General features: G+C 58.9%; 1 protein-coding gene across 3 annotated transcripts in view; it reads right to left on the bottom strand.

The window, feature by feature from the left end:
• Positions 1-425: 425 nt before the first annotated feature.
• Positions 426-23,032, bottom strand: part of KLHL26 (kelch like family member 26) — a 34,996-nt gene continuing 12,389 nt past the window's right edge. The window contains exons 2-4 of one of the 3 annotated variants that reach the window (XM_055372197.2): positions 12,375-12,472; positions 7,714-7,896; positions 426-4,477 (exon numbers count right to left, since the gene is read on the bottom strand). In XM_055372197.2, coding sequence (XP_055228172.1) covers positions 2,896-4,477; positions 7,714-7,896; positions 12,375-12,424 — 1,815 coding nt within the window. In that variant the 5' untranslated portion in view covers positions 12,425-12,472 and the 3' untranslated portion in view covers positions 426-2,895. Of the gene's footprint in view, positions 4,478-7,713; positions 7,897-12,374; positions 12,473-21,198; positions 21,987-23,032 lie in introns of those variants that run through there. The other 2 variants (XM_063701114.1, XM_004060346.5) reach the window with 2 other exon arrangements.

The raw sequence follows: 23,032 nt of genomic DNA, 5'->3' as shown, positions 1-23,032 counted from the left end.
GCGTTTTCCCACAGCCTGAGCCCAGGTGCGAGGGAGGCTCCTGCGGCTGGCGTCCAGGCCTCAGCGAGTAGGCAGGGCATCTGGAAGTAGACAGGCTTCCCCCAGGCTCGGGGAGGTGCCGGGCTCCAGACCCCTTTGGGCCGCCAGGGAGAGTGGGCTACGCTGGTCCAGGGGTGCATGCACAGATATGTGTGTGTGTGCATATGTGTGAGCTTGTGTTTCACTGTGTGCGGGTGAGCGTGTGAACGCGCTGCAATGCGTGAGTATGGGCAAGCATGCATGTGCAGGCGTGCACGAACATGGCCATGTGAATGTGCGTGTTGCGGCATGCGTGTGCAGGTGTGTGCGTGAGCATGTGCGAGTGTGCGCAGGCGTATTCTGCCTCTGAAGGACACAAACGTTCACAAAGTGAAGATTCAAGCCAGTTTCTGCTAAATTAAAAACAGCTTTTTCATGTTTAAAGTTTACAATACGAAAAATAATTTTCCTTTCTTGGGGGGATGCGGGGGGAGGCTGAGGGAGGGGCAGGGGGCCCCACGAACATTCCACGAACCGTCCTAGACAGTTATGCACAATCGATCCGGTTAGATACAGCAGCGCCCCCCGCCCTGGGCCGGCGCCCCTGCCAGCTCGTTGGGGACAAGATGTTCTGAGGTGTGAGCTGATCCGGGGGACTTGCAGCTGGCAAAGCTTCTCACTGCCCCCCTGAAGGGGCCATGCCTCCAGTGGGGAAGGGTTCTCTTTGGGGGAGCTCAGGTTGGGGGTGGGGCTGGAATGTTCTGTTAAGTCCCCAGGGAACTCGGCTTTTGTTTCGATGCCCCTGACAGTGTGGGCTTCTTTTAGGTTCCCAACCATGTTCCTATTTTAGCACTGCCCACCCCCTCAGCCTCTAGTGTTACCCCAGCCCCGATGGCTGCCACACAGGAGCGCCAGGCATGCAGGCACAGCAACTTATGCAGATCCATGTGTGTGTGATATCCCAGGGCCTCCCTTCTAGGAAGGCCGTCCGGGAACATCAGGCTTTCTCCGCTAACCTGCAACTGATAAGTGGCCTGCTCTGGGCAGCCCGGTTCATAGTTTGGCCGGCCATGATGAAAGTAGGGGGCTGAAGGCTCTTTCAAAGTGCCAAGGTGGGCCGGGCATGGTGGCTCACACCTGTAATCCCAGCACTTTGGGAGGCAGAGGCAGGTGGATCACCTGAGGTCAAGAGTTCAAGGCCAGCCTGGCCAACATGGTAAAACCTCGTCTGTACTAAAAATACAAAAATTAGCCGGGTGTGGTGGTGTGCGTCTGTAATCCTGGCTACTTGGGAGGCTGAGGCAGGTGAATTGCTTGAACCCAGGAGGCAGAGGTTGCAGTGAGCCAAGATCACGCCACTGCACTCCAGCCTGGGTGACAGAGCGAGGCTCCGTCTCAAAAAAACAAAAAAAACCAACAACAAAAAACGCCAGGGTGAAAGTCCTGGCCACGCTTCCTGCTGCCTCTGCGCCCCTGAGCCAAAGCCCAGCCCCCTGCCAACTCCTCTGAAAGGCTGGAAAAGGCTGAGGCGGGGGAGAGGAGCACCCAGACACGCGGAGGACACATGAGGAATCTGTGACCAATCAGACCCAAGCCGCACAAGCTCAGTGCTGGGCCGGCTCCATCTCTTCACCATAACATTTTTATTAAATAAAGGGAAATATTAGGAGACGATGTCTGCTAAGATAGGAGGTTAATTCTTTACATGGTGAGTGGGTCACAGAGACAAGACATCAATCGTCTGTTAGCAGCAAGAGAGACACTTTAAGTTGCCCCAAGAGTACAAATCCCATCTATTAGACAGCAGTGCTGGCTTCTTAAAAACAGTAAAACCAATCAAAAAGAAAAGGTTTAGAGGTTCAGACATTAAAACAAATGTGGCCAGAGATACCACAGAGCCCTTGAAGGGAAAGGCCTCACTGCTGGCTCCTTAGCAATGTTGACCCAAAAACAGGGCAGGCCAGGGAGTGGCAGGGCGCGGAGGGGTGGAAAGGAGGGAGGAGAAAAAAGACGCCCCACCAGACCTGCGGCAAGCGGCACTGTGGGATTCTGAAGTTAGCGTCGCCCTCCAATTGCGGGAAGGGGACTGCCCGGCCAACAGGGCAAATGTAGAGGGCCGGGATGTCTCAGCCAGTTAAGGCCCCACAAGATGCTCAGTGCCAAATGGAAGGTCCAAAGCCCCTAAGGAGCGTTTCTAGGAGTTGATATGGTTTTTCCTCCAGAAAGCAGATGAAGACAGGAACTGAGGCATGACCAGGGCCTCCCCTGAGCAGCTTGGGATGGGGGAAGGAGGGCACCCCAGGGGAGGCAGACACGTGCCTTCCTCCTCCACCCACCCCAAACCAGGGGCTTCTAAGCCACCTCTCACTGCTCCTGGAGGTCCGTGTGTTATGGACGTTTCGGGTGAGTTTATTTTAAAAACACGCGCGCAGGAGACTTGGAAGGAGGGTGAGTCATATACCACCGACTTTGGGTTCAATGTTGATGAGCTCACATCTGAATGCCTGAAACTGTGGGGCTGGGAGGCGGTAGAGAAGTGAGATGGAGCTGCACAGGGACCCCCTGGAGACCTGGGATTCCACCCGCCAGCCCGTGGGGACTCGGGGGCCAGGCGAGGAAACCACCCCAGGGACAAATATGCTGCCACCACATGTCAGACGCTTTGCCGGCAGGCTCCCTCGGATGGACTGGCAGCCAGGATCTGCTTTGGGAAGGAGGGAGGGAGGGACCCCTGGGAGGCGGGCTTATCAACGCGGCAGGCCCCTCAAGGGCAGCCCGGGCGAAGGGGGGCACTGGGGTTCTCAGGCAGACGTGCATTCGCCAAGCCCCACTTGGAGACAACATGCGGTCAGGCCAGCGTCCTGGGGGTCTTGGGGGCTACCTCCTGGTCCCGGCCCGGGGCAGCAGGACGGGGGCGCAGGCTATGCCCGCGAAGGACTCCGGGAAGTGCAGGTCCCGCTCCCACTCGTCGGTGTCCGTGTTGTACACCTGTACGATGCCCGTGACGTTGTTGAGACGCCAGTTGTAGCCCCCGACAATGTAGATCTTCCTCTCCAGCAGGCAGCAGCCGGCCTCTGACTGGCCGGCCCGCATGGGGCTCACGCTGGTCCACTGGTCCGTCTCTGGCACATAGTACTCCACAGCCAGCACGTCGAAGCAGCGGTCCACGTGGTCCATACGGCCCCCGAGGGCATAGATGCGGCCGCCGGCACCCACCATGGCGTGTAGCACGCGGGGTTCGCTCATGGGCGCCTTGAACTCCCACTGGTCGGCCACGGGGTCGTAGCAGTGCAGGGCCTTCTTGTCCTCCACTGAGATCCCGTAGCCACCCGAGATGTAGAGGCGGCCCCCTGAGGCGGCCCCAGCGTGGCCCCAGGTACGGCGCTTCAGCGAGCAGGCGTAGCCCCACTCATTGCGCCGGGGGCAGTACCGCTCCACGGAGGCCAGGCTGCCGGCTCGGTTGCGGCCGCCCGTGGCGTACACCATGCCGCACAGCACGTTCAGCTGGAACTGGATGCGGCTTTCCTGCATGGCCTGCAGGCGCAGCCAGCGATTCAGGTGGGGGTCGTAGCGGTAGCAGGCATCCACTGCACCCTCGCCGCTGCGGTACTGCAGGTGCTGCCCCCCGGCCACGTATACAAAATTGTCCAGCACGGCCACGCACGTGTGGCTGCAGCCTACCTCCATCTCCGTGAGCTCGCGGAAGTGGCGGGCGCCCGGCTCAGGCAGCTGGTAGACCTTGCTGCTGACCGAGCGGTCGCTGTCGGTGTAGGGCGTGCCGCCGAAGGTGACGAGCGAGGGCACATCCGAGCGCACAGCGGTGCGCGGAGACTGCATCTCGTGCTGCCGGAAGGGCAGCACCTGGTAGTTGAAGGCCTCCAGCAGATACTGGCGGCACAGCACGTCCTCCACCATGATGTCCAGCGTCTGCACGCTGTCCACCAGCTCGGACGACTGCATGAGCGGGAAGCGAATGTGGCAGAGCACATGGCTGGCGCGCGGCCGCCGGGCCGGGTCATGCTGCAGCCAGCGGACGGCCGCGCGGAACAGGTCGATCTCGGCGCAGCTCTGCAGCCGGTTGCTCTGCAGGAAGAAGACCAGGCGCTCCAGTGGCAGGCGCAGGAAATCCTCCTCCTCGGCGATCTGCAGGAAGTGCCGGAAGGTGAAGGCATCCACCGACTCTCGCAGCGAGGCCAGGCTGAAGGTGGTGGCCATCTGGCCGATGTTGAGGCAGGTCTCCACGCTCATGGCCGCCTTCAGGAACTCCTCGCACAGCTCCACCACGGGCAGCATCTGCAAGAACACGGCCGCGCCCAGCACGTCCTGCACGCAGTCCAGATCCAGTGTCACCTCGGCGCTGTAGGCGAAGTCGATGATGTGCCGCAGGCCACGGGCCGACACGCCCTTCAGCTCAATGACGTCCTGGCTTGCCTCCCGCATGCCGCCGGTGAACATAGCCCTGAAGGGCAGAAACACAACGTGTGGCTCGCAGTGGCTGAGGGGCGTTTTGGCCAGCCAGGAATGATCTGGCCTGGGGAACAGTGGCCTGGGGACACAGAACACAGGGCACAGCCAGCAAGAGGAAAGTAGGCGGAATGCTCGTTAAAAACATGCAAAGGGGCCGGGCGCGGTGGCTCACGCCTGTAATCCCAGCACTTTGGGAAGCCGAGGCAGGTGGATCATGAGATCAGGAGATCGAGACCACTGGCACTGCACTCCAGCCTGGGTGACAGAGTGAGACTCAGTCACAAAAACAAACAAACAAACAAAAAAAACATGCAAAGGCCAGGCACAGTGGCTCATGCCTGTAATCCTAGCACTTTGGGAGGCCGAGGTGGGTGGATCACCTGATGTCAGGAGTTCAAGACCAGCCTGGAGGTTGCAGTGAGCCGAGATCATGCTGCACTGCAGCCTGGACAACAAGAGCGAGACTCCGTCTCAAACAAACAAAAAAAACATGCAAAAAAAAAAAAAAAAAGACAGATTTTGAATCCACCCAAGCCATGCATCTTCCTATAAATAGCAACTCCCTGCTTGGCCCCTCTACAGAGGACCCTGCCCCTGCCCCTTCATGACTAGATCGTGTTGGAGCTGCAGGAGCGGTGGCCCGGGTCAGCCTCACCCACAATGTGCCTGTCGGGGGTGTGGTTAGAGGGGCCAGGTATGGCAGTGCAGGATGAGAACACACCCTGTGGCTCTGGGGACAGATCTGCAGCCCCACTTGACACCTGAGCTCAGGAACTGCAAGGCCAGTGCTCTGGAGGTGCCGTGCACCACAGTTCAACCCTCACCTTGTTCACTGACCTAAGCAGGCAGCTCTGATATGCCCAGCCTGAGTCTCAACAACCATCATGTGAAGAGGAGAAGGTAATGAGGGTCCCCAGGAATGGAGCCCCCACCAGGAGGCTGTGCTGGGGTGACTGCTGTCTCCAGAGACAGGCTCAGGTGGTCGGGGAAGCACCTCCCACCCAACAGCTACGTCCCCAGCCTCCATTGAGACCCCAGCTCCGCCCTTGTACTGCTGTGCTCTGGGAGGCAGAACATGAGAGTGGGAGGGGACACAGGCCCCCGTGAGGGAGGGCAGCGGGGAGGCACACGGTTCTAGGTCACAGTTCCCCTACAGCGTTTAGGGTGTTCCCCAGCAGAAGAGGGGAGAGCACCCCAGCTCCAGGGGAATGGGCGGTTCCTTCCAGGAGGTGCAATGGCATGGCATAGTAACTCTCACTCCTGCCAGTGCACCTCCCCTGATAGCCGTCCGAGGAGGAGGGAACATCCCTTGTGCATTTGACCCACAGAGGCCTGTCCCCTAGTCTTGCACCTGCTGTGAGCCAGGCTCAGGGCTACAGGGGCAAGGACAGCTGCCAGGGCGCTATCTCGGGGCCGCCCACTGACATCTGCCCAACAAGCAGCTCTTCAGCATCTCTGAGCGGTCCCGGAGCAGTAAGTATGCTGCCAGCTCCCCAGACCCTGTCCCGCTTGTCCCCACGGGTCCGCGCTGGCCCTCGGGCATGACGCGATGAAGGCAGAGGCGGTCGCAGGCGACAGGAGGGAGCTTTGCCTTTTAAGGTCTCGCTGGCTGCAATGCCAGCACAGGGGAGCCTTTAAAGGGCATTGCTGGCTGGACTGGCCCACCCGTCCCCAAATCCAGAATAAAAATAGAAGCGGCGCCCCAGTTGGCTCGGCTGCTGCGGCCCCCACAACAGCCTCATTGAGCCCACGGGGCAGGCGGCCCGGGCCTCAGGGAATGTGTGGCTGAGCGGCACACCTGGGCTGGGGCCTGGGAGCCTCCCCAGGGCGGCCCAGCTCTCTCTGGCACGTTCACCGCCTGGCAGGAAGGAGGCTCACCTGCTGGTCACCCAGGGAGGGAGACCACTCAGCCCTGCAACAGCCCCCAGCTAGCGAGGAGAATGCACCCCCCCCACCCCACAGCCCTGCTCTGTGGTGCTCTCACTTCCGGCCCGGCCACGGCACAGGGACAGACAGACAGTGCCCGCCATGGCCTCTTCTGTCACATGGGGGAAGTGCCCACAGCTCAGGGAGACAGGGAGGAGAACTCATCTGGGCCTCAGACAGAGCCCAGGACATGGTGTTGGCAGACACAGGGTCCCTGCGGCCCTCGATGCCCCTCCAGTCCCCCAGCTGTCCTGCTCCAGGTGTCCTGAGGGGATGCCCTGAGGGCAGGGGCTTGTGCCCGTTTCACTGTCATCCCTGCTGCATCCCAAGGACTAGAATAGTGCCTGGCATACAGCAGGCGTCAAGTAAAGACAGATTGGGCTGGGTGCAGTGGCTCACGCCTGTAATCCCAACACTTTGGGAGGCTGAGGCAGGTGGCTCATGAGGTCAGGAAATCGAGACCATCCTGGCTAACATGGTGAAACCCCGTCTCTACTAAAAATACAAAAAATTAGCCAGGTGTGGTGGCAGGCGCCTGTAGTCCCAGCTACTCTTGAGGCTGAGGCAGGAGAATCGCTTGAACCCGGGAGGCGGAGGTTGCAATGAGCCGAGATTGTGCCACTGCACTCCAGCCTGGGCGACACAGCGAGACTTCGTCTCAAAAAAAAAAAAAAAAAGACAGATCAAAAACCTGGCCAAGCCCTGCCACCCTGCATGCAGGGTAGAAGTGAGTGGGTGCCCACAGGCCATCTCTGTCCCTCCAGGCATGTTCTGCCCAAAGAGAGTAAGATGCAAACTCTGGGAAACCTGCAGGTTTACTGGACATTAAACCTCTCTCTAAAATCAGAAGGGGCCTGGAGCAGTGGCTCACGCCTATAATCCCAGCACTTTGGGAGGCCAAGGCAGGCAGATCACGAAGTCAGGAGTTCAGTACCAGCCTGGCCAACATGGTGAAACCCCGTCTCTACTAAAAAATACAAAAAAAATTAGCTGGGCATGGTGGCGGGTGCCTGTACTCCCAGCTACTCAGGAGGCTGAGGCAGGAGAACTGCTTGAACCCGGGAGGTGGAGGTTGCAGTTAGCCGAGATTGTGCCACTGCACTCCAGCCTGGGCAACAGCGCGAGACTACATCTCAAAAAAAAAAAACAAAAAAAAGAAGAGCAGCCAGTACCAGCCGTTCTCCCTCGAAGCTGTCCCTGGGTAGCGCTGAGACAGGCCCCCTTTAGAAAGTGGGTGCCATCTGCCCTGTCCCTGTCCCAACAGGCAGCCGCCCCTTCCCGCTGCCTGGGGCCAGCACTTACCTGAAGTAGTCGCTGCAGGCAGCCAGGACGACCTTGTGTGCAGGAAAGGCCTCTCTGTTAATAGTCAGCACAACATCGAGGAGCTGGCCCTGAGCGCGGAGGGTGGCCAGGCCCTGCAGGAGGCTGGTGCTGTGGCTGGGTGCCGAGAAGGTGCACTTGAGGGCCCCGTTCTTGTCGGCCGTGCTGCGGGGAAAGCAGAGGTGGGGACATGGCCCAGAGGTTCACACACACACTATTACCTTGAACACAACACTCAGTGCAAGAAGCCAGACACAAAAGGCCGCACTGTGTATGACTCCACTGACGTGAAATGCCCACAACAGGCAAATCCGCAGAGACAGGAAGCAGATGGGTGCCACCAAGGGCTGGGGGAGGGGAGGGGGGAGTGACTGCTGATGGGGTGGGGTCTCCTTTTGGAGGGATGAGAATGTTCTGGAACTAGATAGAGGTGGTGTTTGCACACCACTGCGAATCTACTAAATGCCACTGAATTGTCCACTTTCAGACAGTTTTATGTCACGTGAATTTCACTTCAATAAAAAAACCAAAGGACACACGGGAGCCTTCTCAAGTCCCCTGCAAGCCCCGCCACAGCCCCCCGCACCCCAGAGTATACGAGCCCTCTGTGGGCCAGCCCCCACTGCCCCTACTGCCCCCTCATCCCCTCTTCTCCAGCCCCACCACCCCTTTGCTATTTCATTTGGGGAAACTGTTGAACGGATCAATGAATGAATAGCTTAGGAGCCATTAACACACCACTTCTTCCTCAGAACACAACAGGGGGTGGACCCTGGTGCCACCTCCAGGATCAGTCCCCTCCAAGACCCCCACCCCCACCGGGCTGAGGCACCCTGCTCTGTCCTGGTGGCCTCTGCCCTCTGGAATTTGCTCTCCCATTCCTGGGACCCACGCCTGCCCATAAGCAAGGGCCAGGAATGCGGGCACTGATCTTTCCAAGAAAGCGGGAGGAGACGGAAGGCTCCTTGGCCCCACTGCCAGCCAGCCCCAAAACCACAGTGGGCATTAAAGAGCCAACGTCAAACACAGGGCGCACAGTGGGCACTCAGTCAACATAGCAGCTGCCACCAGAGGTCCCTGACCTCCCCTTCAGGCCACCCTTCCAGAAACCCTTGGGAAAGGGTGAGTGATCAAGACAAACTGCTGGGGAGAGGGGCTTCAGGGCCAGGCGCTGACCACAGCCCTGCAAGGCACCACAGGCAGAGAAGTTGCCCAAGCCCCAGCCCTGCCTGCGAGGCGCTGCATGTCCTAGAGGGTGGGGACATAGCACGAAGGACCCAGTGTGGGGCCTGTGCTCAGTGGAAAGCCTTTGAGTCCCTGGGGAAGCAGGACATATGCTACTCAGAGCCCAATGCCACGGTCATCTGGGCTGGCCAGCAATGCTGCGGTGCTGGGGGTGCTGGAGCCCAGACCTGGTGTTTGCCTGGGAGGGTGGGGGTGCAGCCTTCTGAAAGCTGAGGAGGGCAGGGAAGGAAAGGGGTCCAGGTGCACCCTGAGACTCTGGCTTGTCCCCGTGGCCTTTCCCCTGCCAAGTGGAAGGGATGCTCACCTCCCCTCCTCCCTTCCTCCCCTCCCCACACATCCGCCCCAATCGTACTTGACCAGGCTGCTGCCCTGAGCCAAGCCTCGGCTCTTTTTCCCCTAGACCCATGACAGATCCAGATCCGAGGCTCGTGAGGAGCATGTCGCAGGCTCATGGGCCGCCCTCCCCTATCCAGCCCCCCACAGGGGTCCAGCACCTGCCTGGACATCTCCAGGGGCAGGGTCTCGTTGCTTCCCATGAATGGCATGCCCTCTCACCAACACCCTGCGACGGGTGTCCAGGCTGCCTGGGGCCAAAGCCGCATCCTGCATGTGCCTCTGAGGACCCTCAAGGTGACCACGTCTCTCCTTGTCCCCGGCTTGCCTCACTGGCTTTGCAAACTCCTCTTCCCTGCCTGTGCATGCAGGGATGCTGCGTAAATGAGACGAAGTAGGCCCCGTCCTCATGGGCGCGTGGTCCAGGCAATGGGGACCAAAAGGGGTCAGATCACCCAGAATCAGCTTTGTGTTGCAGCTGGGTTGTGCCATCGGGCTCTGGGTGACCCCTGCCGGCCTCTCTGTGGACACTTTGTCTCCCAGAAGTATGCATGGGCCTTGCCAGCCTTTGCCATTTTGATTTTGGTCTGGTTTTTCCTTAGAAGTTCAAGGAGATTTGTGGGGAGGGATGGGAGGACTTCTTGTGCCTCCTGTAAAGCCCTTGGAGGCAGGTGTGCATGTGTACATTTTCATCAGAAGAAACACGTTGCACTGGGGCAAGTTCATCATGGGGCCACTCAGTCCTTAGGAGCATATTTACCATGCTCTTCCATATATAAAGAGCATCAAGAAATCAATACAAATTAGCCAGGCATGCTGGCATGAGCCTGTGTTCCCAGCTACTTGGGAGGCTGAGGTGGGAGGATCACTTGAGCTCAGGAGGTGGAGGCTGCAGTGAGCCATATTTGTGCCACTGCACTCCAGCCTGGGTGACAGAGTGAGATCGAAAGATGCACAAAGAATGTGGGCTGATGGTTCCCAGGAAAGCAAGCAGAGCTGGCTAGAAGGACGTAAGAGTCAGCCTCGCTTGCAGTCAGGGAAGCACACTCTCGGGGGGCTTATGAAGCAAGGTGACCCCCAGGAAGGCAGCTGCGTAGACCCAGCAACGCTCTAAAGGCTCACGTCCTTTACCCAAGAACTCTATTTCTGAAACGTACCCAAATACAATCTCTAGGGGCCACAGACGAGAAATAAGCTAACCACCCTTAGAGGAGATTCGTGGAATCACAGCACCTTCTGAGTGAGGGCTGCCCTATACATGGGTGAGGAGGCTGATGCATCCTGGGGAAGATGTTGCATGCAGGGGATGACGTCAAGGCTGCAGGAGGAAGGAAGAGGCAGAGTGCACACAGTGGGATGCTATTTGGGCTCAAAGTGCCACACATATGCATCTGCCCATGAGTGCACAGAACATATCTGGAGAACTGAGAAGTTGGACAGAGAGGACCTCCCTCTGGGGAGGAGAGGAGCTACTGCCCTGCCCTCTGCTATTCTGATGACTGAGGAACAGGAAACCAGGGAGGTGGGCCAGTGTTCCAAGCATGGGATCTGTGGGTTCCCCAGCAAGCAGAGAGGGTGCCCAGAACCCAGAAGGCAGGATCAGTTCAGCTGACTGGCAGGGCATCTCAGAGGAGACATCAGGGGCCAGCAGCCTGGGCCAAGCCAGCTCTGGTTAGCTGGGAACTCAGCAGTCACTCAACCACCCAGGCCTCAGCTACAAAGCAGGGGCAAATGACCATCCAGCTCCCCAGCCCCAGGGCCGCTGGAGGATGAGATGAGCAAACGCAGAGCCCTGAGACCCAGGCTGCCACTAGCACATGACGACTATACACTCGGAGAATTTGGATGCTCCCATCTGGAATTTAGGACACCCCAGGCCCAGAAAGCAGGGTGAGGCCCATCCACTGCTGGTTACAGGGCACAGGGCCCACGCTGGACCAAAGAGGGGAGGAAGCAGCTTGTCCTCCCCAGGCCTCCTCCTCATGCCCCGGTGATGCCTGACGCGTTCCACATGGCTGTTTCCTTCCTCTCATCTTAGGGATGGGACAACTGTCCCTGAGGCCCCTGACGTCACCCTCACTGCCGCCCCTGTGAAGCCAAATCCACCCCGCTGCAGCCCCTCCTGGGGAACTCAAGGAGGGAGGAGGCCAGTAGGGGCAGGAGTCCCCCAGCCTGGACGGAGAAGCGAGACGCAGCCTGGGTGGAGGTGGGCAGGCGGAGGAGGGAGGGCCAGGGCCAGGGCTGATGACTAAGGTCCTCTCCAGCCGGCCACTGGGAGGAGGGGAAGGACCCATTACTCAGGCTGGTCCAGACAGGGGGCGGCCAGCACGGCGGGGCCACAGGCCCCCAGGAAGGCGGTGGCCCTGAGCCGGTCCGAGTCTCCAGACGGCCACTCGAGTCACGGTCACCCGCACGTGAGTCATCGGAGCCAATGCGTCAGCAGCCCCAGCCAGGGCCGTCTCAAGAGGCCATTGCTGCCCGCCCTGGCTGCACCCTCTGCCTGAATCTGGCCTCTGAGTGGCCACACGCCCCCGCTACAGGCCTGGCCCGGGCTAGGGGCCATTCTGACACCCGCTAGCCGCTGTATCCCCCCAGCAACGTCATCGGGCACCCTAGCCAGGCCCAGGCCTGTGCTGGACCCAAGGACACGCCCAGGTCTGCCCTGGCAACACCACCCCTGCTCTTCTCAGATGTCCCAGTGCAGGGATGTGCTGGGGCTGACATCCAGGGAGCCTGAGTGGGTTAAACTCCCCCAGGTGGACCGCCTGTTATGGGATTCCCGAGATCTCCAAGGGTTGCCCCGGGACCACCTGCTCGCTACTGACACACCCTGTGGAGGCTCCTTCCCTCCCCATGCTGTTCTTTCGTGGGGCCCTCGAACCCTCGCCTGAGAGTCTGCTCTGGGGGAACCCAGCCCAAGGCACGATGGCCTCGTGGGGGAGATCACAAGAAGCTCAGAGTTGCAGAGGTTGCGGCCAGGCACCCTAGGGATGAAGCCTCGTGGGAGGATCAGGAGCAGAGGGAGGTGGGGGCTGCCTAGGGGGACAACAGTGAGGGGCACGCACCTGTCAGGGCAGGCGCCCCTCCTCCGGCCCCGGGCTGGCCTCATCTCCATGGTCGGCTTCCCAACCCATGAGAAGCGATCCAAAGCCCCAGAACGGTTCTTTTCATTGGAATGTCCAAAAAAGAAAAAAAAAAAGGCAAGAACAAGAAAGAATTTCATGGAAACATTTCTTTGGGGTTTTGTAAAATCCTTTCCCACCCCCACGCGGAGCCCAGTGCTCGGGCCAGAACGGAGCCTGCCGGCATTGCCCCTCATAGGCGGTTCTGACGCGCGCAGTCCCTCACTTCCCCTCAAAGAGGAGAGCACTTCCACTTTCAAAGCCAATTTTGGTTTTATTGTCCATGTGGCTCGAAGGAGCACAGCAGCGCAGCACAGCTGGTTGGCTCCCACCCCGGCTGATGCGATGCCACCCCAGGGTCCCGGTGCATGGGTGGGGAAGAGGCTGTACTTCAGGGGACAGCAGGGGATGTCAGGGCAGGCTGAGAAGCCACTGCCCAATCCCTAGCCTCTCTCCCAGCCAGTCCCAGGCTGGCAACTGGACCAAGACCATCCTGAGAGCCTTGTCTGAGATCCAGCAAGAGAGGGAAACAGAGACTCCGAGAGGGAGTGACAGAGACTTAGAGGGGACAGAGACCCAGAGAAGAACCGGGACCCACAGAAAGAAAAACAGGACCCAGAGAGAAGTGGACAGATACCCAGAGAGAGAAAAACAGATTCAGAGATAAAGGGACAGAGACCCAGAGGGGAACAGGGACCCAGAGGGGAACAGGGACCCAGAGAAAGGTAGACAGACAGAGACCCAGAGAGAAGGAGACAGAGACCCAGAGAGAGGGGGACAGGGACCCAGAGACAGGGGGATAGACAGAGACCCAGAGAGAGGGGACAGAGACCCAGAGAGAGGGAGACAGAGACCCAGGGAGAGAGGGAGACAGAGACCCAGAGAAAGGGAGAGGGAGAGACAGAGGCCCAGCAAGAGGAGGAGAAAAAAACCCAGAGAGAGAGGAAGACAGATACCTAGAGACAGGGAGACAGTGAGACAGAGACCCAGAGAGAGGGAGATGGAGAGAAAGATCCAGAGGGAGAGGGAAAGAGAGACCCAGCAAGAGGGAGAGAAATAGACCCAGGGAGAGAGGAAGACAGAGACCTGGAGACAGGGAGACGGAGACCCAGGGAGAGAGGGAGACAGAGACCTAGAGAGACGGAGAGGGAGACAGAGACCCAGGGAGAGAGGGAGACAGAGACCCAGGGAGAGAGGGAGAGGGAGAGACAGAGACCCAGAGAGACAAGGAGAGAAATACAGGGAGAGAGGAACAGAGAGCCAGTGAAAGGAAGGGAAGCAGAGATGGTGGCAGGGGTGGGGGTGACAGCGACCAGGCAGTGTGGGAGGTGGTGTGGGGCTCGAGTGCCAGAGCTGTGGGGGGCCTGGAATCCCACCACCAACCTCTCAGCCTCACAGCCACCACCCTACTCTCCAACCACACTGACACCTTCTCCCATGACCCTTCCTACCCACTCTGACCTCACCAAGCAGGCACAGGTCTTCACACGCAGCCTCACAAATCCCCAGCAGCCGGGGAGATCACAGGCTCAGTATCCCTCTCCAAGATGGGAACACCGCGGCCCAGTGTGCCCCTGCTCCCCCCCCACCCCCACCCCTGGCCACCAGCAGCTGCAGTCCTCGCTGGCCCTTGGGCACGTGCCTCGAGGGTAAAAGGTGCAAAGAGGCAGGGTCCCACCCATTCCACAAAGGCAGCTTCCCCAGTACTGTTGCCATGGTGACCACAATGTTTCACAGCACTGGGAACTGCTCCCAGCCCACAGGATGGAGTTGCTGGGTTCCGGCACCTCATGCTGGCCCTCAAACGCTCCGGCCCCCACGATCACGTCAGCAAGCTTTCCCGTGGGACAGCTCAGAGGCCCCTGAGGCCCGGCCGCCCTGCTTCTCCCCCAGACTGCCCAAGGCTACTTCCTGGGGTTATCCTTCCTGATAAGGGGCCGCCCCTTCCAAGGCACCTGCTGTTCTCTGCCTCCCTTGGCTCCTGTAGGAGTGGAGGAAAGATAATGGCTTCTGGATGGACAAGTGGGAGAGCCCAGGAGCGGGTGCAGGGCCCCACCGCAGTGTCCCAGCAGGCCAGGACACTCAGCCAGTGACAGACCCAGAGACTGGGACAGAGGGACAGAGATGGGGAGACAGAGACCCAGAAACAGAGGGAAGAGACACAGAGATGGCAACAGAGACAAAGAGACAGAGACCCAGAGACAGAGACACAGAGACAGGGAGACAGAGACCCAGATATGGAGACACAGAGACTCAGACAGGGAGACAGAGACCCAGAGACTCAGAGACAGGGAGACACAGACCCAGGGAGAGGGAGACAGAGACCCAGAGACAGAGACAGAGACCCAGATATGGAGACACAGAGACTCAGACAGGGAGACAGAGACCCAGAGACTCAGAGACAGGGAGACACAGACCCAGGGAGAGGGAGACAGAGACCCAGAGACGGAGACAGAGACCCAGAGATGAAGACACAGAGACTCAGAGATAGAGAGACACAGACCCAGAGACAGGGAGACAGAGACTCCAACCACACTGATACCTTCTCTCATGACCCTGTCTCATGACAGAGACAGGGAGACACAGACCCAGAGACAGGGAGACAGAGACCCAGGGACAGGGAGACAGAGATCCAGGGACAGGGAGACAGAGATCCAGAGACAGAGGGACAGAGACCCAGAGACAGGGAGACAGAGACCCAGAGACAAAGGGACAGAGACTCAGAGATAGGGAGACAGAGATCCAGAGACAGAGGGACAGAGATGCAGAAACAGAGGGACAGAGACTCAGAGACAGAGATGCAAAGACAGAAGGACAGAGACCCAGAGACAGGGAGACAGAGACCCAGGGAGAGAGGGACAGAGACTCAGAGACAGGGAGACAGAGACTGCAGCTCAGGGGCCGCCAGGGTGCAGCTGTCTGTGTCTCCCTCCTGCTTGACATGCTGATTTTCTCCAACATCTTCACGAATCATTTCAAACAGGAACCCGCCATTCCCGCCCTGTGCTGGGAGGGCAGGCGTGCTGGGCAGGCCAGGCAGGGTCAGAGCCACCCTAACCTCGCAGCCTCCCCACCCACCCACCCTCAAGCCTCCTCCAAGAGCCCCGCGCTACTGAGGCAGACAGGGCTCGCCGTGAGCTGCGCCTGTTGGCCCAACTCACACAGCGTCCTGCATGGATGCCCTCTGACCCCTGCGAAGGAGGCCCTGGCCTTCCCCTTCCTCCCAGCCTCCTGATCCGGAGCCATTCCCTGCCTGTCTGTCCTTGGCTTCAGCCTGTCTGTGCCTGCTGGGTGGGGATAGAATGACAGGAGACAGAGCATCTGGGAGTGCCTAGCAGGAGGCCACTGTACCCAGGGCTGGCACCCCCAGACAGCCCCCAAGTGACGGCCAGGGACGCCAAGGCTCAGAGAGGGTGGCGGGCTGCCCAAGTCACACCGGGAGTTCAGGGAGGGCAGGCAGGCAGGTTTTGGAATCGAGGATCAATTGGAAAGGACCACGACCAATGACCCCAAGGACCCAGTGAGGTGGCAGGAGACACTCCCTGCTCTAAGGCTCAGCAGGTAGAGAGGTGAAGCCCACAGAGCTGGGAGCAGAAAGCTGAGGCCCGTCCACCCCCAAACTGCAGGTCCCCCACCAACCCCACCATGAAGCCAGGGCAAGCTGCGTGGCCTCCCCTTTCCTGAGCCTTGCTCAAACCTTCCAGAAAACAGGGGGTTAGAGGTGCAGTGGTTTGCAAGCTGTCATCTCACGAGCATGGGGGTGTTCTAGATGAGGAAGGAGGCTGGAGGCATGGGTGGGTGGATGATGGATGCGTGTGGCCACCCCTCACCTGCTCCTCAGGGGTCACCATAAGCCCAGTGCCCTCAAGGCCGGGCTGTGATGTCCTGCCCTAATCCCAGCCTCTGACCAATGCCACCAGGAGTCCAGGATGTGTGGGGCTCTGACTGCGGCCAATGGACAGGAAGACACTATGCACAGCGCCCCCATCCCGGACTTGCCAAACTCCAGCCACTTCTCAAGGCCAACAAGAGGAAGCCCCACCATCCAAACAATGGCCCAGAAGACAAGGGGGTGTTCAGACCCCACCTCCCTGACCAGTGGCAAGCTCTCTGCCTCCATAGCATGAAGACAAGGGCGTATTCAGACCCCACCTCCCTGACCAGCAGCAAGCTCTCTGCCTCCACAGCACCCCTCCCATCCTGGCTCTCCATGTCCAGATGACAATGCTGGGGCGTCTCCATCAGAACAGTCTTCACCGACCGAGGGAGCACCCAGTCTGTGCAGTCTTGGCTCCTGGCCCACCTTTTGGCAGGCAGTCTCTGAAGGGGCACTGCTACCATCCCATCTTACAGATGGGGAAATGGAGGCACAGAGAAGTTCGGCCACTGGCCCAAAGTTATACAGTAAACAGAGGCAGGGGGACAGCAGGCTTGGCCAAAGGAGGCCTTCCTCAGCCAACACACGGGTGCTGGTCGACCTCTCCCCAGTCCCAGGTGGGTGGGCCTCTGATTGTGACCATCACACAGATGGGGAGACTGAGGCTCAGAGGGCTGAGACAGCTTGCCAAGGCTCTGCCTGAGCTGGGAGGATGGACATGGAGCTGAACAGCAGGAAGAGCAAGACAGGGGCTTTTCAAGGCCGGCCCCAGGAAAGAATGTGGATTTACCCCACTAGTCCTCCAGCCACCCTGCAAGAGAGGGAACCCCACTCTATAGATGAGGGGGCGGTGCCTGCCAGGTCCCGCTGGGAGAGCCTCGGTCTACGGCTCATCAGCCACCCCACCTCCCTGATCCCCACCTGGGCCATTTTTGTCTTCCCTGCTCCTCACTCCATCTGCCACATCATCTGTTTCCAGCCTGTCTCCCCATGGCTGAAAGGGGAACCCCATGGAAGCCGAGCCGGCAAGGTTCTGTCTCCTGCAATGTCCTGGTGCTCACCGCCATGCCTAACATATGGTTGGAGCTCGGTCATGCTTGTCAACTGGATGGGTGGATGAGCAGTCAAATGAATGGACAGGTAGATGGATGGGTAAATGAGTAGGTGGATGGGCAAATGGTAGATAGACAGATGAATGGGTGGGTAGATGGGTGAATCAGTGAGTGGATGGGTAAATGGGCGGGTGAATGGATGGGTAAGTGGGTGGAGGGAGGGGTGAATGGATGAGTGGATGGATGGGTGGATAGATGGGTGGGTAGATGGATAGGTGGATGGGTGGATGAAAGGGTGCGTGGATGGATAGGTGAGTTAATGGATGGCTGGATGAACAGATGGACGGATGAATGGATGGGTGGATAGCTGGGTGGGTAGATGGATGGATGGGTGAATAAATGGATGAAAGGGTGGGTGGATGGGTGGACAGACAGGTGTGTAGGTTGGTGGATGGGTAGATGGATGGGTGGGAGGATGGTAGATGAGAGGATTGGTGGATGGTGGGTTGGTGGATGGATAGTGATAGGTGAGTAGATGGAAGGGTGGCTGGACGGGCAGGTGGATGGGTTGGCAGATAGTGGATGAGTGGATTGGTGGATGGGTGGGTGGGTTGGTAGATGGATAGTGGTAGGTAGGTGGATGGGTAGATGGAAGGGTGCCTGGATGGGCAGGTAGATGAGTTAATGGATGAGTGGATGGAAGGGCAGATGGATGGGAGACAGACAGAAGGGCAGATGGATGGGTGGGTGGGTAGGTGGGTGGGTGGGTGGATGAATGGGTGGGTGGATAGATGGAAGAGTGGGCAGGTGGATGGGTGGGTGGATGGAAGAGTGGCCTGATGAAAGGGCGGGTGGATGGCTGGATGGGTGGATGGATGGGTAGGTGGGTAGGTGGGTGGATGGATGGATGGAAGGGTGGGTGGATGGAAGAGTGGACTGATGGAAGCGTGGGTGGATGGGTGGATGGATGGGTGGGTGGGTGGACAGGTGGGTGGATGGAAGGGCAGGTGGATGGGTGAGTGGATGGAAGGGTGGACTGATGGAAGGGTGGGTGGATGGGTGCATGGATAGGTGGGTGGGTAGATGAAAGGGTGGGTGTGTGGGTTGGTGGGTAGGTGGGTAGATGGAAGGGTGGGTGGGTGGATGGAAGGGTGGACTGATGGAAGGGCGGGTGGATGGGTGGATGGATGGGTGGGTGGGTAGATGGAAGGGTGGGTGGGTGGGTAGATGGAAGGGTGGGTGGGTGGGTAGATGGAAGGGTGGGGGGGTGGGTGGATGGAAGTGTGGACTGATGGAAGGGCGGGTGGATGGATGGGTGGGTGGGTGGGCAGGTGGGTAGATGGAAGGGTGGGTGGGTGGGTGGATGGAAGTGTGGACTGATGGAAGGGCGGGTGGATGGATGGGTGGGTGGGTAGGCAGGTGGGTAGATGGAAGGGTGGGGGGGTGGGTGGATGGAAGTGTGGACTGATGGAAGGGCGGGTGGATGGGTGGATGGATGGGTGGGTGGGTAGATGGAAGGGTGGGTGGGGTGGGTAGGTGGGTGGAGGGAAGGGCAGGTGGATGGGTGGATGGAAGGGTGGACTGATGAAAAGATGGGTGGATGGACAGGTGGAGGTATGGATGGTCAGGTGGGTGGGTGAACTGGTGGACATAGGTGTGAACAGGTGGGTAAGAAGGAGTGAGTGGGTGGCAGATAGATGAATGGTGGATGAAGGGTGGGTGGATAGATGGACAGATAAATCCACATCTTTGTGCTGGGCCGGCCCTGAAGAGCCCCTTTCTTGCTCTTCCTGCTGTTTAGTTCCACATCCATCCTCCAGGCTCAGGCAGAGCCTTGGTGAGCAGTCTCAGCCCTCTGAGCCTCAGTCTCCCCATCTGCATCATGGTGATGATCATAGGACCCACCCACTTGCGACCATGAAAAGGCCAAAAAGCACCTGTGCACTGGCCAAAGAAGGTCTCTGCTGGCCATACCTAGTGTCCCTCTGCCTCTTGTTTACTGTGTGGCCTTGGATGAGCCCCTGAACCTCTCTGTGCCTCAACTTCCCCATCTGTAAAATGGGATGATAGCCATGCCCCTTTTCTAGGCTGCCTGCTGACAACGGAGCCAGGAACCAGAACTGCACCACCCCAGTTCATGGCCTTACACAAAGTGGGTGCTCCCTTGGTTCGTGGGGGCTGTTCTGATGGGGACATCCCAACACTGTGGTCCAGGTACAAGCCAGGATGGGAGGGGTGCTGTGGAGGCAGAGAGCTTGCTGCTGGCCAGGGAGGTGGGGTTTGAGGGTGAGTGGATGAGTGAGGTGGCAGGTGGATGGCTCCCAGGTGGCAGCACTGGGCTGGAGCCCAACTCTTTTTTTTTTTTTTTTTTTTGAGATGGAGTCTGGCTCTGTCACTCAGGCTGGAGTGCAGTGGTGCGATCTCAGCTCTCTGCAACCTCCACCTCCCAGGTTCAAGTGATTCTCCTGCCTCAGCCTCCCGAGTAGCTGGGACTATAGGCGCCCACCACCACACCTAGCTAATTTTTGTATTTTTAATAGAGACGAGGTTTCATCACATTGACCAGGCTGGTCTCGAACTCTTGGCCTCAGGTGATCTGCCCGCCTCGGCCTCCCAAAGTGCTGGGATTACAGGCGGGAGCCACCGCACCTGGCCTGCTGGAGCCCAACTCTTATCTTAGCTCACTGCTTCTTCCTCCCCACAAGACCTCCTGGCCCGAGTCCTAGTGTATGTGATCCTTCAGGATCCACCATGAAGCCCTCAGTGGGCTTCTCCTGCACATCCTGTCTGTGGACCTTTGCTCATGTTGTGCTCTGTGCTGAGTGGCCAACCCTCTTGCCCTCAGACCCTTCTCCCTCCACCACACTCCTGAGCCCACCAGCATTTCTGCGCTCAGCGCCTCTGCTGCCTCCACCCCAGAGCCTTCTCTGCCATGGCCTTCCTCACCCTCATGGCCCAGCTGGGTCCCCATCCAGGGCTGACGAGTGGGCAGGTCTCAGCCTGAGGCTTCCCTTTCCCATTCCCTCCCACTGAGGTGAGACTGCTTCTGCCACAGCCCATCCCCCGACTTGGTCCCACTGCATTGGGCCGGCAGCAGGGACCACTTGAATGAGCAAATCCCTTCACTCCACAGTTCAGGCAAGTAGGTACATGACTGCACAGCTCCAGAGCACCGCTTGGAAACCCAGTGAAATTCCGGCACTGCTGAATTCTAGCATGTCGGGGTGGTAACGTGCTGCGAGGCAGCCCACCCCACTGCCTCCACTGGCAGGACAGGCGTTGAAGCCCCAGAAGGGACGGGGCTGCCACATGGCACTGCTCATCCCCAGCAGAGCCAGGCCAGATGCAGGTGCTCCACAGCTTAGCCCAGTGCCTTCCAAAGACAACACAAATTTCAGCATCAGAGGGGGTCTGTCATGAATATCTTCATTTTTGGGGTGTTTACCATCCCTCCCCTCTTCTCATAAGGGCCCCCTGTTCTCCTCTGGAACCTCCTGTTCTTTATTCTCAGCCCCAGGGGTGGAGATCAGGCAGATCCCATTGCTGGGCTGAAAATATGGATGTGACCCAGGCTGGACAGAGGCTCCAGGGCCCCTGGCCATAGGGATTCATCCTGGGATGGGGACTTAGCCCTTCTGATCCAATCAGAGCCTTCCCTGGGATTTTTACTGGAGCCACCAGGATGAAGGGTCACCTTCCCGGTGGTGTTGGCAGGCTAATGGAGTGGCAAGGTGAGGTCCCCTTTCTACTAGGTGGGCAGCACCCAGACAAGAGGGATGTCAGAGCTGAAAGAAGGGAGCCACAGATTCCAGCCTTCAGACCTTGCACCCCAACGTACCTAAAACCGGGCATCTCCTTGCACTTTTTAAAATGTGAACTTCGAGTCTTTAACTGACGGCAGTGTCTTGGGTTTCTGGCTCTCCCCACCAAGAGGGGCCTCGGATGTCAGGAGCCTCAGATCCATCCACGGCATTCCAGACGAGCCTCTGGAAAAACCACTGTGGCCTTAACACTTTTCCAGCTGCCGCCTCTCCCTGCAGTGCACACCAGCTTCCTACCGGGGCTGAGGGGTCAGGAAGCCCCGCTGAGGGCCATTCTGAGGGTGAGTGGGCGGCGGCCATCCCCAGCCGCAGCCCCGCCTGTCTGTGACGAGACAGACGGCTCCACTCCGTCCGCCACGACTCCCAGAAAAGGTCAGCAAGCTGCCCGCGCCCCTGACCAATACGAAAGTTCAGCAACTCTAAATGCTAACAGACTGGAGGCGTGACTGAGGCTGGAACGGCAAAGGGGCCCGGTGCCATCAGCCTTGGCGAGGAAAACATCACCCGTCATCTGTGCAAGTGACTCACGTGGAGTATAAACATTTGTGCGCTCCTGACCCCCCGCTTCACACGACAGAGAGCCACGAGGACCCGAGGAGGGGGAGCCCGAGGAGAAACCCAGCGAAGCCCTCCTGGGACAGGACGGACTTCACCAAGGAGAACGCGTGCTTCCAACTCAAACTTCAGTCCTGGAAGTTTTTCAGATAGAGGATGACTCAGGCTGATGGCAACAGAGAGGGTGTCTTGGGGGTCCTCTGTGGGGCTCCCCTACGTGTCTGTCATCTCACAGTCACCTTGACACTCCTTCCACCCCGCTCCGGGAAAATGTCCCGCTCTCAGACGATCTGGGTGATCACATGCCTCTCTGCTCTGCCTCCTTAGGCAGACTGCCTCAAATTCTAACATCCCGTGGAGAGCAGAACTCTCCGGATATCCAGCCCAGACTGCTCCCGCCCGAGTCCGTCTTTGACCCCTGTGGAATTTCACAGTTGTGGCGTCAGTAAACATCTTCGGCCTCGATCCTCGGGTGACCCCCCTCCAGGCCTTTACAAGCCTGAAGGTCCACCCCTCAAGATCTCCTCCAGGCCCAGCCTGTTCAATTCCGGAAGCCCTTGCCCTCGCAGGAAAGGTCTGTGATTCCCCCAAGGTGCTGGTTACTTCCTCCCAGATCACAATATTTTCAGTGTGCACCATGGTGGTGCACACAGAGCGATCAGGCACTCCGCTGCGCAGTGAGGGGTCTGAAATCACGCTGGACATGCACCAAAATCCACTCTGCAGAGGAGGAATGCTAGGGAATTGCTGGCGCAGCCGTTGGAGACGAGTCCTGTGAATTCTGCGCGGCCCTCTCCGGAGAGACATGTGGAAGGGGCGGGGTGGGGGGCAGGAAGGGACTGGAGGCTGGGGTTAACAAGTGTTAAGAGAGCTGGTCCGCACAGCTGCAGAGCGGCTACCAGAGGAGGAGGGCGGGGCTGCCGGCAGCGGGAACCCAGCGGGCTTGGCCCCCACTTCCACTTCAGACAGCTGGACAGGGAGAGAGCGGCTGTCGTTTGCCGCCTTTGCTTTAACATGCAGGGCTGAGGTTTTGCTCACTCACTAAAGACAGCACACGCAAAACGGTATGGTGCCCTGGGCTCTGTAACAGGTAATAGGGCCGGTTTACTGACAACATGCCTGTGAACTTCTGCTTCTCCGCCCACACCCTGCTGGTTCAATGAAGTGAAGAGGAAGAGGCGGATGACCCTCGGCCAGCCTAGGCATGCAGAGCTATGCCAGGAGGCTTCCCCTCTGGTATGCATCAAAGACTGTTCGGGGTGGGGTACTCACTGGATCTACACTCAAGAGCATCCA

This window comes from Gorilla gorilla, chromosome 20, assembly GCF_029281585.2.
Source record: "Gorilla gorilla gorilla isolate KB3781 chromosome 20, NHGRI_mGorGor1-v2.1_pri, whole genome shotgun sequence".
NCBI lineage: Eukaryota > Metazoa > Chordata > Mammalia > Primates > Hominidae > Gorilla > Gorilla gorilla.
Note: the sequence above shows the minus strand (reverse complement) of the source record. Positions and strands in the feature narration are given on the sequence as shown.